The 16,071-nt window shown below is 40.8% G+C and overlaps 1 protein-coding gene across 2 annotated transcripts in view; it reads left to right on the forward strand.

The window, feature by feature from the left end:
- The window catches only part of CASC3 (CASC3 exon junction complex subunit), a 53,417-nt gene extending 37,652 nt beyond the window's left edge, over window positions 1-15,765 (forward strand). Inside the window, exons 11-14 of one of the 2 annotated variants that reach the window (XM_077459831.1) lie at window positions 4,789-5,006; window positions 6,259-6,396; window positions 6,477-6,602; window positions 11,070-15,765. In XM_077459831.1, the coding sequence (XP_077315957.1) occupies window positions 4,789-5,006; window positions 6,259-6,396; window positions 6,477-6,602; window positions 11,070-11,105 (518 nt within the window). In that variant the 3' untranslated portion in view covers window positions 11,106-15,765. The remainder of the gene's footprint in view (window positions 1-4,788; window positions 5,007-6,258; window positions 6,397-6,476; window positions 6,603-11,069) is intronic. The other variant, XM_077459832.1, reaches the window with a different exon arrangement.
- The last annotated feature ends 306 nt before the right edge of the window (window positions 15,766-16,071 follow it).

The raw sequence follows: 16,071 nt of genomic DNA on the forward strand, positions 1-16,071 counted from the left end.
AATGCCGTGTAAACAGCATTTCTCCATTCTGCCTAGCAACTAGTGACGCTGATCTCTGCTTCATGTGATTGGAGCAGAGATCAGTGTTCACTAAATGAAAGCCCAACCCCCCCCACAGTTAGTAACACACCCCTAGGAACACTTAACCCCTACACTGCCACCCACTGGTTAACCCCTTCACTGCCAGTGTCATTTACACAGGAATCACTGCATTTATATAGCAGTGATTACTGTATAAATGACAATGTTCCCAAAAATGTGTCAAAAATGTCCGATGGGTCCCCCACAATGTCGCAGTCACAATAAAAATCTCTGATCGCCGCCATTACTAGTAAAAAAAAAATAATAAAAAATTATTAATAAAAATGCTATAAAACTATCCCTATTTAGTAAACGCTATAACTTTTGCGCAAACCAATCAATCGCTTATTGCGATTTTTTTATTTTTTGGAAAAAAAAAAATGTAGAAGAATACGTATCGGCCTAAACTGAGGGAAAAAAAATTTTTATATGTATTTTTGGGGGATATTTATTATAACAAAAAGTCAAAAATAATGCGTTTTTTTTCAAAATTGTCGCTCTATTTTTGTTTATAGCGCAAAAAATTAAAACCGCAGGGGTGATCAAATACCACCAAAAGAAAGCTCTATTTGTGGGGAAAAAAAGGACGGCAATTTTGTTTGGGAGCCACGTCGCACGACCGCGCAATTGTCAGTTAAAGCGACGCAGTGCCAGTCGCAAAAAGTGGTCTGGTCTTTGACCAGCAAAATGGTCCGGTCTGAAAGTGGTTAAAAAAACCACTTACCTTTCCCGTGCGCTTTCTGTGGTAAAACCAACAGACCCAATCTTCACCCTTTTACGCCGGGTTCCATTAACAAATCTTCCGGAAAAGGGGACCCTCAGGGAACCCACAATCCTGGAGCTGTAATAGCACCCCGCCAGTAAAACTTTATGGCTTAAAATACCAAAGTACTGGATCCTGGGCTCCAGCTCTCTAAAAAAGAGAAGCGTTTACAGGCAAAGACCTTTGTTTCTTCGGACACGAGGCCTCGGGTACCATTAATTTTGGCCTAAAAAATACGCTTTATTTTTTTATTTTTTGTACCAGCTACATAATTCCCCAGTTTGGATCGGAATGGAATGGTTCAAGAAAATTGAAACACTGTTCCGGGAACTAATCTGTAAGAAGGGGCAGGCTCGTATTAGTTTACAGATATTACAGCTACCAATAAAAGAGGGAGGAGCAACAGTGCCACATCCACGCAGCTATATTTTGGCTGCCCAACTGCAGCATCTTAAGGGATGTAACATACAAGGGGAGAGCAATAAAAAATGTTCGAATGATGTTGCAAGGAGCCCTGCACAGTAGCTTGCTGGAAGCAGATAACCTATCCTCCGGTCTCCCCACATTAAAATTAGTAACAAAAGTATGGCAGGCAGTTGGGGTAGTAATGGGCTATATGGGGTTAACAGAATATACTCCAATTTGGGACAACAAATACAGATTTGAACCCCATAGGTAAAATGAGTGGGAGGCTTGCAGTATTGGAAAACTCGTGCAACTATGTGAAGGGAGTACCCTGAAGTCATTCTACCGATATCTTCAAATTAGACACGCCCTCAGCACCCATTTAAAAACACAATGGGTGGAATGGTGGGAAGTACCTCTTATACAAAAAATCGCCATGACAGGATCTTCCAAGGGTTTAATATCCGAGATATACAAACAGATATGTAGCAAATTTACCAACGTGGGAAGATTGGCCAAAAACAAAAAGGGATGGGAAGAGGTCCTGGGGGAAATAATAACAGGACAGTGGAAAAGGATATTAAATCTGAGTTCCCAGGTGTCAGTTTCTCCCTCACAGAAAATGTCACAACTATTCTTGTTACACAGAGCTTACTATACCCCAAAGAAACTTTTCCCGTATGGATATAGACCCGATGACAAATGCCCAAGGTGTAGAGGAAAAGGTGATCCACATGATGTGGAGATGTCCAAAATGATGTGGGTATTTGACAGAGATACTTGAGGACATTAATTGTACCTTTGGGCTCAAACTGGCCCTGAACGGTACTATTTGTCTGTTGGGGAAGATAGAGGACAACAGTGTGTCAGTAAATAGTAAAATCGCAGCAATTAGAGGCCTATTCCAAGCACGAAAGATAATAGCCCAAAATTGGCAATCGGTGAGACCCCCGACTTTAGAAGAATGGAATAAAGTGATGGACGCTACAGTATGGAGGGAAAATGTGACATTTATTAGATGGAGGAACCTGGATACATTCTTAAAAATCTGGACGCCCTGGTTAGATAAAATGGGATGTCCTCCTTAAAGGGGATACTGGGGGGGGGTGGGGAGAGCATAACCAAAGACTAGGTGGATACGATCAGGGAATAATAGCAGGGAGCGGAGAGGGGGACCGTAAGTGGTAAATGAGAGAGAAATAAGTTGGGAATAAGAATATCTAATACACTGGTAGTAAATATATATGGTGTATCGTTGTGATGCTCGGGACTTTATTGCAAGGAACATTCTGGGGGGGGGGGGGGGGGGGGTGGATCATGAAAAGGTTAGTGGGGTTAAAAAATAAAAAAAAAGGCTACAGAAGTACAGAGGAGAGAGAGTTGAGGCACTGGTAGTAGCTGAGTGAACCTTTTTGAGTGGTGTGTTTTATTTTATTTTTTTTTTTTTTTTTTTTTTGCGCCCACTTTTTGGTTTCCTTTTCTCTTATTTCTGTTTTTTCTTGTTTTTGTTTTTTTGATTCCCCTTCTTTAAGGAAATAAGTACGTAGGCTGCAGAACAATGTAATGATGCTTATTTAAAAAAAAAAAAAAATGTATACACAACAATGTAATGTAATGAGATTATAACACTATGTATATGGCTTGAAGTGTTTCTCAAATGGTTTTACGGATTTTTCAAAAAAATCATTAAAAAAAAATACTTTGAATGGATCCGGCTGCATAGCTAGCCCCAGCAAGGATTGTTCCAGTGGGGCACAGCACATGATCACTCTTGACCAATACCTTAGACACTGGCGAAAAAACACACTCCCAGTAGTGGGAGGGGTTATGTAGGGAGGCAACTTCCTGTTTAGGGTGTGCCAGTGTCCAGCACCTGAAGGTGGACTATAACCCACATAGTGATTACTATGGCTTCTTGTCCCGTGATGTACTTCAAAAGAGATGGATTTTACAAGTAAGCTGTTAAATAAATCTACAGAGGATAAAATAGGATTTTTATAAGAATGCCTTTTTAAAGTGGTTGTAAACCCTGTTACACCACTTGTACCTGCAGGTAAGCCTGTAAATATCTCCTAAACCTGCATGGTTTAGGAGATATTTACCATATACGTTTGCGCCAACATGCGCGATGCATACTAGCTCATTATGCCTTTTGTCTTGCAGGATGTTGTGTGTTTTATTTATTTTTTTATTTTTATTTTTTATGGGTTCACGACCACCGTAAGAGTGAATTTCAGGCCAGTTATGTGACTTGGGGCTGGTCTCCAGGGCTACTGAAGGAGGGGCTGTGAGCGCCCATGTGACCTTCCCAGCTGAAGTCAGAGGGAGATCTCAGTCCCTCCTCCAGAAGCCATGTATTTGAGCTGTACAGCAGCCCATGAGGCACGTGACTGGCCTGAAGATGGCTCTAAAAAGGTATTTACATGCCTCGTTTTTATAAAAGACATACAGTGTTATGCCTGCCTATAATAGCGGGGTTGGCAGTGAATTTATACTTGTGAGTTCACAAACACTTTAAGGTTGGATATACTGTATGTCTTTTCAGTGCCATTAATCTAAATCCATCAAATGACAGTGGGATTTTGGTGTATAGGATGTGTAGTAATTTCCTGTTTATGGCGGTGCATACCTGGGCAGTAATTATTTTCTGCCTCAACCATCAGCTGTGCCATGGCATCCTACAATTACGAATATCCGTTATTGTTTTAACCTAGGGACTCAAAGCAATTTTTATCTTTTGTTGGGACAGATGGTAAAGCAGCAGCCTTGAATGTTCTCAGTAGAATATCATACTAGGAACAGTTTTGTAACGGGAACCAATTAATTTATCAGCATGTTTTTTTGAAGTGTGTAAGTAAACTGGAGTACCCAGAAGGTTTTCAGGCAAGGACAGAGAGAACATACAAACTTTTTAGAGCTATCTAAGCAGACATTGGGGGTTATTTTATGAAAGGCAAATCCGCTTTGCGCTACAAGTGCAAAGTGCATTTGGAAGTGCAGTCACTGTAAATCTGAGGGGTAGATCTGAAATGAGGAGAAACTCTGCTGATTTTATTATCCAATCATGTGCAAGCTAAAATGCTGTTTTTTTTTTTTTGTTTTTTTGTTTTTTCCTTGCATGTCCCCCTTGGAGCTACAGCGACTGCACTTCCAATTGCAATTTCAAGTGTACTTTGTATTTGTAGTGCAAAGTGGATTTTCCTTTAGTAAATGACCCTCATTGTCTTGGTCAGGATTCAAACTGAGAACCCATTGCTGCCAGGCAGAAGTTCTAACCACTAAGCTGCTGTGCTGCCCTGTTGAGCCATTACAAGTCTTATGAGTTCCTATCAGTTTATACATATTAAAGCCTATTTGGTCATAAGTGAATGAAGTATATTTTTGAATTGTGGGAGGAAACCAGAATATCCAAAGAAAACCAGCATAGACAAAAAATACAAAACTAGTCTTTAGAATTGTCTTATGTCAGAATTCATACATTTTTTGAAACGCCTACATTAAAAATAAATGTTTATTTTATTTATTATTTTTCATTTCAGGTTTACACCCGCACCAGTCTCCCGCCCCTATGACTACCCCAAGCCTTTACCCTGCACCAGTCTCCATTCCTCCAGGCCAGCCTCCCCCACAACAGTTGCTGCCCCCACCATACTTCACTGCTCCCCCTGGAGTCATTAATTTTGGCAACCCAGCCTACCCTTATCCCCCAGGTGCATTACCCCCACCACCACCACCTCATCTCTACCCCAATACGCAGGTGAGAAGGTGTTTATCACTGGAAATTGTTTGTACAAATGGTTAAAGTGTAAAAATGTTGCAGCCTTATGCCTAATGTGACTTGCATTTGTTTTCAGTTTTTTTTTTTTTTTTTTAACCAAACAGCTGTAACTGCTTTCAATTTTATATTTAGCAGTCCCAAAGAACTAAAAGATTATTTTCAGGGTTTTTTTTTTTTATTATTCAACCCTTTGTCTTCAGGCAGTAAGTAGACAGTGTTCTGATGTTAGATATTTTGTGAGTTTCTCCTGAACTGACACTAAAGTTACCATTCTATCCCTGCTAAGTGTAGATCTTTAGCCAGTGGACATGGTCAAAAGCGCAAAAAATGAAGGACGATCCAAACTTTCACAGCTGTCACAAGAACCGATTTAAAGGGAGGTCTTCCAGTGGGTACTTTTTAGGTGGTGATGATCTAAAAGGGTGATTTCCTCAATTTGAGGAAATCTCTTCCTTTTTTTGTTTTTGCAGAACAGGAAGTGAAGGGAATCTTCCCCAATAGGTTACAATACTGTAGGTTAATGGGGGGGGGGTTAGAACCTCTGCCAGGTTTTGGGCTTTCCAATCACATCCATTCCAGGTCATGTGTAATAGCCCCTAAAATGAGGGGAAATCTCACCAACAGGGACACATACAAAGGTTAAAGTGTTACTAAACCCACAACAGTAAAAATCAGTCTGTATATGCAGTAAAGCATTCTTGTTATATGCACTGTGGAACCTAAGGGGTTAATTTTCTGCATTGTGTAAAAAGGCTGTTTGATCCTGTCTTCTCTGATTCTCTAAAACCCCCCTCTATTGCTAGTTTTTTTTTTTTTTTTTTCTTGGGAGGGTGCATGTGATCAACACGAGGCCAATCCGCACTGGCAAGACAGAGGGTCAGGGGTCCTGCAGCCTCAGAACAATCAGGGAGTATTAAATCTCCCCCTACAAGCTTTAACCAGGCACTGATAGAAATCACAAGACTGCTATATACTGCTGATGCAAAAAGGTATTTAGCAGTTTATATTTACTGAAATGATTGCATTTCCATGTACTGTGGCAGACCAGATATAGTGAATGCAGGGTCCTGGGTTTAGTAACACTTTAAACTTGGTAGAGCTTTTAGCCCTTCCCTGCACTGTGCAGAAAAGTTTCAGTTATATTTGGGTTTTGATTCATTTTTTTTTTTCTAAAGTCAGTTTATTTTCAACAGTGTGTCAATGACTAATGACCCTTTTTTGTATTATATAGGTTAACATTTTCAGACACATGAAGATGCAGCTGGCAGTGAACAGTGTGTGTCTCTGTTCTAGAGTTTTCAGATCTTGTTACTGTATTAGTGTGGATAGAAAAAGGCTTTTACATCAACTTTCTCTAAAGTTTGGAGAGGTAGTTTCAGAAAGGTGAAAGATGAGGTAATGATATTTAGTGGGATCTGATTATGTTAAGGTGTTTTTTTCTTGTGTTAGGCACAGTCACAGGTGTATGGAGGAGTGACGTATTATAACCCTGTCGTACAACAGCAAGTACAGCCAAAACCTTCCCCCCCCCGACGGACGTCACAGCCTGTCACTATCAAACCACCTCCACCAGAGGTAAGATGGATGGGTCCTATTACTTCACTTCTTTACTCACCATAGAATATAATCTGTGATTACATGTTGTTCACTAAAAGCCATATTTTTCATAAAAATATTATTTTATTATACATAATAAAACAGACTAAGAGTCCCACATTTCCCCAAACCCATACACACCTTTCCACTTTCCTTCATGTTTGTAAATGGGTAGTTACTTTTTGTAGTAATGTTTAATTCCAGCATGAAGTTTAGTTTATACACTCAGGGTTTTATCAAAAAGCATCCAGTTTTAGTGTGAGGCTGAAGCGTTGACCATGCTTCACCACAATTCTCTGTTGGAAAACCATTTTGTGCTACCGGCAGTCAGTTCATCAGCTCCTGGGACCTGCTTCTGAGTCTCATCTTCATTGTGTATGACTACTCCTTCCATGGATGCTTGCTTCTGTAATAGCAGTATAATAGAGCGCTGTCAGGCCACAATAACTGTGTAATAAGTGCTAAATCAAGTAGTAGCTTTGTAGTAAACACAGGATAACGAACAATTTCCCGCCCGGCCTATAGAAGAATCATGGCCGGGAAGTGGTTCAAAGTAGAATTCCAGGAAAAGAACTTTAACAGATCATTAAAAATTTTGAAAAATAACCTCATAAAAATGGGTTTCATGCCACAGCTCCTCTATAGCCTGCATAATACACCCATGGTTGCCCCACTTAAAACCTTCCGGATCATGAATTCGCCCTTCAGATCTTTTATCTGGCTCAATAAGAGTCCGTGGGTCAGGCTCGAGCAATTGCAAAAACTTAGAGAGAGGGGGATTGGCCTGGCAGCTGAGCTGCAACACATTGCTCGGGCTTTGCCCGTAGAGTCGGTAAGCCTGACTGGTTAGGTAGACCCAACCATGACTGCTGCGTCACGTGATGGGAGTAAACAATGTGGCTATGGGACTGGAGGCACTGTCCTAATCTTATAAATCTAATAAACTCTTTCCCACCTATGTGCTAATGCAGAAGATATGGAATAAGGCTAGGCAGCTGCAAGATGTCAATGGATTTACGGGTTTTAGCCCCATATGGGACAATGGACTCTGAGGAACTTCGACCGTTGCCGTGTGGTATTACACTTATGACTCATCTTTTCAGATGGCAAACTGAATTTCTTTGCATCCTTACAGGCTAAATTAAACGTTCCCCAGTCTATGTACTTCCAATATATGCAATTACACCATGCGATTAGGGCCCAGTCAGAGGAAACTCTGTGGATACAATCTCCTGCCCCCATCTTCCACTACATGACGGAGGTCTCCCATTTCAAGGGATTCATATCTCAGTGCTATGCCATGCTTTCATCTAAACATCTAGAGAGCTTCCCTGCCAGAGTAACACCCCTATGGGAAAGAGACGTGGGCGTATTTGAGGAAGAACAGTGGGATGAGGCACTGCAGGCGGTTAAGATGTGCTCTCTGAATGTGGCGCAACGCTTATCCCAACTGTACATCGTGCTGCGGGTACGTTTTACCCCTGCAAGACTGCACAGGATGGGTCTCATAGAAAACTCAGAATGCATTAGGTGTTCCAGAGACCATGGCGACCTTATTCTACTCTTGTGGCGCTGCCACAAGTTGCATCTTTATTGGACTGGGGTTGTTACTACCATTAATAAAGCATGCTTGCCGATGGACCCCAAGCCATGCATCTTGGGGATAGTGGACGATCTCTCAATTGAGCACATCCCTAAGCAAGCAATAGCCAGAGCACTATTCCAGGCACGTAAGCTCATCCTCAGACACTGGAGGGGGACAGAGCCCCCCATTCTGAAAGAATGGATAACTCAAATGGGGGACACCCTGCTGTTGCAGAAATATATCTTCCAGCATCGGGGTCGTCCTGAAAAATTCAATACCCTATGGTCCCCATGGCTGGATACTCCTGGCCTGAGCCCAGTGGAGTTGGTACTAGACAGACTGTTTACGTGACGAGATGAGTGATCCCTATTTCAAATGTATGAGCGTTGTTATTTGTTTTTTTGAGTACACTTCTCCTTACATCTAACAGTGTTGGAAGCTAGTTAAAGGGGGGTGAGAGTAAAAGGGCAAAATGGGAAGGGAGGCAGGGACTGGTAGAGATCTACTGCAACTTTGCCTTGAACTACTGGATTGTGATAATGATGTGTTGAACCTTTTATATGCTAATATCTGATGTGAAACCTGATTTGTTGAACTACATGTTTACTATTCTTTCAACAAATTCTTTCTGATTTAAAAAAAATATATATATAATTTTTTTTTTTTAAATGCAGTTTTTGCTGCAATGCATGCAATACTTCTGGTGCTGTTCCCCTCAGCAAGTCTCTTCCCCTACTAGATGTTACCAGTCTTCTGGTTACATCATGCAGCCTACTTCCTCTGAGACAAGGCTGTCATAGATACTCTAGTCATAGTTCAGCTACTGATTCTTGCTGTGCCTATCTGCAAACTGTTATTATGCACACAGTTGCCCTATACCCTAGAATAGCAGCTACAGACAGCATGTTCAAAAGCCCTGAAAGGGAGATTTATGTAGCCCTGGAAAAAAGTAATTTCATTTGATCATCCATACCTCTTGTACGTCAAGTTTTTCTTCCATGGTCCCGCCTCTTTTTTTTCTCTAATGTTATTACGCTGGAGCTTAAAATTGGAGAACAACCTACCGTTTCCTAAATTTCAAGGTCACTGCATAGTCCAATCTGAAATTATCTTAACAGGAGTAAAAGAGCAGTTTTGTTAAACCTATTTCATGAGTTGCATATGTTTTGAAATACAGAATAAACTTTAGTGATATTTGAAAAAGAACATTAATCAAAATTAGAGAACACTTTTAGATACCTCCCAGTTATTGGTGTTAATCTGGTACCTTGTGCTGATTTCTTTAATGATCTGACAAATACCATTTCACTGGCAGCCTAACTCTCCAGAAGAAGGTTGTTCAGATGAAGCCCAAATGGATGACCCTTTTAGCCATAGCAAGAAAAGCTTGTGCCAAATCTGTGGTTTGTAGAATATTGCATATTTACAACGTCACAAACTCATTCAAGTCCCCCGAGAAGGCTGGTCGTCCAGGAAAGACAAATGCAAGAGAGGACAGGATAATGCGAATAATCTCAATGGGCAATTGGTTCAACATTGCTGCTGCAAAAATTGCTCGCCAGTTCAGTGCTGAACAGAGTAAGGATCTGTCTCATCAGTGTCTCTGCGTTTAAGGGAATTTGGATTGAAAGCCCACTCTGTAGTGACCGAACCTCTCATTAGAAGAAAGAATCAAAAGGCTGATGGTGAACCTCGGCACCCCAGATGTTTTAGAACTGCATCTCACTGCAGAGTGCATGAGCATTATGGGAAATGTAGCTCCAAAACATCTGGAGTGCCAAGGTTTGCCATCACTGGGCTAGACTAACCTTATCTGGGGAGCATGTTGTGTGGACAGAGGAGAACTGGTCCAAAGGTCACTTTGAGTGATGAAAGCAAGTTTAGGTTATTTGGGTTCGATGGAAAATATTATGTTCCTCATCAAACTGCGGAAAAGCTGAACCCAAAGTGTAAAGTCAGTGAGCGGTGGAGGGGGAAGTGTCATGGTTTGGGGGATCTTTTCTGCAGCAGGAGTTGGGCCTCTTATATGGCTACATGGCAGAGTGAATGCAAATGTTTATCAGAACCTTCTTTGACAACAAGTAGTTCCTTCCCTGTGTTCATAACCCAATCTGCCAGCAATTTTCATGCACGGCAATGCCCCCTGACACACAGCAAAATGGGTAAAGCAGTTCCTTGAAGCTGAAAACATTGAAATAATGAAATGGCCAGCCCAGAGTCCTGATCTAATCCCAATAGAAAACCTCTGGAAAATCCTTGGTGACAGTTATGGCCAAGAAACCCACTACAGTCACCGAACTGTGGAAGAGACTGGAAGAAGAGTGGAACAAAAATCACATCCGAGCAGAATGAGAGACTAGGGATGTCCTGTGGCCGGAGGTGTGCTGAAGTCATTCAAAGCAAGAAAAACACACACACACTTCCTACTACTAATTGTTGATCGTTGTAACCTAGAAATTTTCGTTGTGCTACAGTCATCGCTGTTCTCTAATTTTGATCATTGTGTTTTCTATAAAATACGTTTGTTTTTTGTTTTGTTTTTTTGCAGTGCCTTTATTTTGAAAAACACTGTTCTATTAGCATGGTATAGCCACAACCAAAATTTCCATCAAATGTTGTGCAATGAAGATTACATTATTTCTGAAAAAATTAAGTGTTCGTAAATTGTTCTCTAATTTTGAGCTCCAGTGAAGCCTTAAACAAAACTATAACAGGAAAACTTGCATGTAGGTAAAAAAACATATGTAATCACACAATGTACAGCTTGGCAGGGGTGGGTGGATGGAGTATGATGAAACTGTTCCTGTATACCTGTTTTGGCTGTAATTGTAATCCTCAACATTTTACATTGCTGTTTCTAGGAAAATAGAAACTTGAAGATGACAAGAGAAGGCTAGTTCCTGAGCTCCCTTTTACAAGACACACCTTTCCATCTTTTGGATTTCAGACCAGTGTTTTTATTATGAAAAAAACTCCTTCTGGCCATTCGGATTTATGCAACTTTACAGTACATCAGAATATGTCTCGCCATTCACCAATATTACTGTGTACTTTTCTGTACTTTGGTAGACCGTTTCCTATATAATGTTACATGACAGAATGGTTACAGGAAACCATTTTGTTTTTGTGAGCCTCCTTCTTGTTGAATTTGTACAGTTCTGCGATGTAGAAAACAAGTGCTGCTGATTAAAAAAATAAATGCAGGGGGGGCAAAGTATTTCTTTTACCAAACTAAATCTCCAAGTATTTTGAGTGAAAAACCAAATATTTCCTGTTTATGACTAGGTGCTCACCTCATTAAAGAGACACTGTCACTTTACCTGTTCTGAGCGAAGTAATATTCTCTGCAGATAGCACAAAGGCATTTATATTTGCCAAACTATGCTCCAGCACCACTAGAGCACTTTCTAACTAAGGGCTTTCAGGCATGAGGAAGCACAAGGCCATCCACATATGACCGTGCTTTGGCCTGAATGTCAAATCAACAGGCCCACTGTCACTTTTGGACCATGATGTCCTCCACTTGTTTAAGGGTAGACACCAGAGCATTGGAACGGGGTGATTGTCCCTAGTCAAGTGCAAGCTCCTACCAGAGCAATTCAGGGCCAGACCCAAGATTATAATTATAATTTGGGTACAGAAAATTTTGCTGCTGAATTTACTCAGTGGATGACTTGTTATGATATGCTGAAGTTCACTTTTGAGTGGGCTAATGCTGGCCAAGCAGTAGGCGTTTTGTAATCATTTCAACTAGCTTCCAATAGCTGCATTGACCTAATGGGAGGAATTAATAAAAAGCATCTGAGACCAGTTCCATCTCTGCTGGTGCCATTTCCCATAGCAAACAATCGGCTTCTATTTTTCATTTTTTCCACACAGCTTAGAAAATGAACATTTTAAAAGCTGATTGGTTGCAGTCCAGTTGTGATAAAGTTTTGCCTCAAACACTTTTTATCAGTTTTCCCCAATGAGTCAAGGCAACTTACCAGCAATAGTTTTCCTAAAAATCAGCACTGTTGGCATTGGGTTGTCTTAACACTTTCCGCCATCTTTTAAACCAAAAGTTCATTGAAAGTGGTTAAAATTTCCGTGTATGATTTAGGGCCAATTCACACTGACTTGCGCTAAAATGTATTGAAAATGCATGTACATTGCCATCCATCTTTTAACGTGCTTTGACATCTATTTTAATGTTCTTTTGACTTTTTAATGTCCGTTGACATGCATGCGCAGTGTTTTGGTGTGAATAGGCACATTGGCAATGATTGTTTTTCAGATGTCCTTCCTTTTTGATCTTTGTTTTACAGCTGTGCTACAACGCAGATCAACGCACTGGTGTGAATTGGCACTTAAGAGAAGCGGACTGTAACTGAAAAACAAAAAAAAACTATGTCTTCTGATTACTATTTGTACAGGATTCATAGTTTTTGGACTTTTTTTTTTTTTTTTTCCAGTTTTCTTGAGTTTCTGCACATTTGGGGAAATAATTCCCTGTTAAAGTGCATGTTCACCTTTTTATAGAAAATCTGCAAGGTGAACTTACACTGGACCCTCTCCCCATCTCCGTAGTCGCTGTACCTGAGTCCTGTGATCCCCTGCTGTCAGGCACTGGGACAGCACTGCATCGGTCTGGAGATTTGAAATCCTCCTGGATTTCTCTCTTCTCCAGCACTGACAAGGCTGGGCTAGATCAGTGGTTCTCAACTCCTGTTCTCAGGACCCACTAACAGGCCAGGTTTGCAAGATAACTGAAATACATGACAGGTGATCTCGTTTGCTGTTCAGTGATTCCAGTATTCTAGTCTGCATCTCCTCAAGGTAATACTTAAAATCTGGCCTGTTAGTGGGTCTTGAGAACCACTGGGCTAGATGGAGTCTGATTGGTTTGTGATGACCAATTTGAATGGTTCCTAACTACACGCTGAGAGGTATGGATAGGAGATTAAGCTGCAGGGATTTTAAATCCCCTGACCAGTAAAGCTGCATCCCCGCGTCTGACAGCGGGAGATTGCTGGACGCCAGCACAGTGGGCCCCGGGGGTTCACCTTACAGATTTTCTGTAAAGGCAAACAAGTCCTTTTAAGGTTTACTTCCAACAATGTGCTGTTTATACTTTGTTCTGTACCTTGCAGGGTGAGCAAGACTCATGCTGCTCCAAAGTGACTGTACATAGAATTGATGGATGGTTCAGATTGTTTTCAGAAACAGTCCAAGGACTTAGCTAGTGCTTTTAGAAAGGGGGTCATTGAAATCTAATAAACAAGTTCTATCTGTAACAATGTGCCAATTGGTACATTGTTACCTCGCATTTGGACCTTACTCCAAAGATGAAGCTTGGAGGTGTGGGGTTCTCATGCTGGATATTATTTGCTACAAGCCAACCTGACAGACACACTTACTGCCTCCCTCTCTGAGCTTGCTCCCCATCTAACAGAATCTTTTGTGGTAGTGATGAAGCATTGGAGACCTGAGCTGGACCTGGCAACTGAACTGGATTTCTGTGTAAAAGCTAATGTCTTTACTGAAAACCTTGGCTCAATGCTGCACCACTGTAAGGTAATGTATTGATGGCTTTTGCTTGCATCAGATGGCTTTTTGCATTCCCATGCAAGTCTATGGGAATGCCAACCCACTTGAAGCAGGTCAAAGGGAGGTCATCTGCGGGTAAAATACGCTTGTTAAATTTTGAATAATCCAAGAACCTTTTCAAACTTATGCCGTTGACATAGGCCCTTAAAGTATAACTAAAGGCAAAACTGATTTTGGTCAGTGAAGAGGGATTAGAACACTTGTCAGTTGTTTTGTTGCAATCTGTGTCCCATTTAGGGAGATTCACCCTCCCTAATTGTCTGTAATTACCGACATTCCCAAATTTTGGGCTGTCGCCAGAACAGAGGGGAAATATTCTGGTAGAAACACTAGTTCTGGTGACAACCAGGGATTTCCTAACCTTGGAGCAGTTTCCTTTAACTTCCTGTTTTGGCTATGAAACAGGAAGTGAAGGGAATTCTCTCCATTTAGTTTCCTTTACTTTAAAGCAGAACTAAACCTAACTTTAATAAAAAAAACTCTGCGGGCAGTTCTTTACTGCAGAAGACATGTTATTTCTCTAATGTGCGACTATACATTTACTGTCTGCTTGCAGTCTATTGATTGCATACTTTTGTGTATGCATGTACATTCTTGGCACACTCTGGTTGTGCCGCAATGACTGACTCCCGTGCGCATGTTCGAAATGATGTTATCCTCCACTGGCCAATCGAAAGGCTGAAAACCCAGCACCTGGAGGTAGCCCATGGAAAAGATGACTGGCTGGCAGCGGATGTAACTGCCACAATGCTGGAAGGTGGAGCTGGGAGTTTAGTTCTGATGTGATAGAAAAGTTGTGCACTACCGCTGCTGATGTGTTAGGAGGTGCTTGCTCCAGGGCTGTTCTCATTGCTCTCCTTTCAAGACTTGGTGGTGACAGACCTAAAACAAGCACATGTATAGCAAGTATTAGGACTGTTGATATGACATGGGCCATATTAGGCTGGATTTACATCTATGCATTCAGTGTAAGAGTGCTAAATTCTACTTTTATTTTTAAGTGTATTAATTGAATACATGGTAGTGTGCCTTGCCATATATTTTGATTGGCTTTCCAATGCACAGCTATGGTAATCTAAAAAAGCACCCACATTATAGTGTACCCCACGCAGATGTGAATGTCAAAACGGTGAAGGTGTTTTATTTCATGTGTTGAGAGCCCAGTTAGTGAATAGGTTGCACTAATACAATGTGCAAGCATTCACGCATACCAGTGTGAATGGGCCCTTAGTATTACAGCAAGGATATTGACGACAGCCCTGGAATCTGCCTTCACATGTTCTCTATTTTGTTTTGTTTTTTTTGTTGTTTTTTTCAATCCAAAATGCAGATAAACATTTTGGTGTTTTTGCCTAGTGTTATTCTTAGAAGAGCCTTTCTAAGGTGGTCTGAGTACATTAAGATTACTATAGTGCTGAAATTCCTAGACAGGAATAGTGCAGAGAGAAGTATAGATTTTCTACATTTAGTGCAGCCTAGAGAAAGGACGCAAGTACCCGATTGGTCACTTAGGACTAGTCTATTCCGTTATTTGCTCCAATTTTCACTAATCAGTCAGTGTGTAAGAAAATGGGTACTTCTTTTTATAATTTTTTTTTTTGCAGTTCTCTACTGCAAACTCCATACCAAGAAAAACAAATGGTTGACTTTAAACCCCCTGGGTCAGTGTGGCCTTGTAGTTGAGTGTTAACTGCTTCCCCGCTGGAGTGTCTTGTGTACATGGCCTGTGGCTCTGAAATGCATTACAGGCCACTGTGCAAGCAAATATTGTATTTTTTGTTTTTATCTTAGTTTTGTCTTGAAAATGTTTTTGACCTAAACACACTGTGATGGCTTTATAATTATTTTTTATCATTTTTGTTCTGTGCAGGTGTTTTTTCTTTTAACAAAAAATTGAAATCTGTATTTTTTGTGAAATGCAAATACAAGTTAATAAAAATGTTTGGAGAGGTTTTCTCCAATAATCAAGAGTTGTACAAATTTTATCACTGGTGTGAATACCTTTTTGCCTTCATCATCCATTTTGACACAAGAATTCTTGAAATGTCAGGTTACACTGCCACCTACAGGAGAAATGGACACTGGCAACAACGTTAAACCCGCCTACTGTCATGCCTCTGTTTTTGCTAGTTTATTGAGGAGAGTGGATTGCATTTTTTTTAAAGTGGAAGTCCAGTCAAAAATGAAAAATTTTCAGTTACCGTATTTATCAGCGTATAACACACTTTTTTTTCCCCTTAAAATCAGGGAAAAATCATAGGTGCGTGTTATACG

This window comes from Lithobates pipiens, unplaced genomic scaffold (genome assembly GCF_037356315.1).
Source record: "Lithobates pipiens isolate NorthernLeopardFrog02 unplaced genomic scaffold, aLitPip1_a1.2 Scaffold_28, whole genome shotgun sequence".
NCBI classification, from domain to species: Eukaryota; Metazoa; Chordata; class Amphibia; order Anura; family Ranidae; genus Lithobates; species Lithobates pipiens.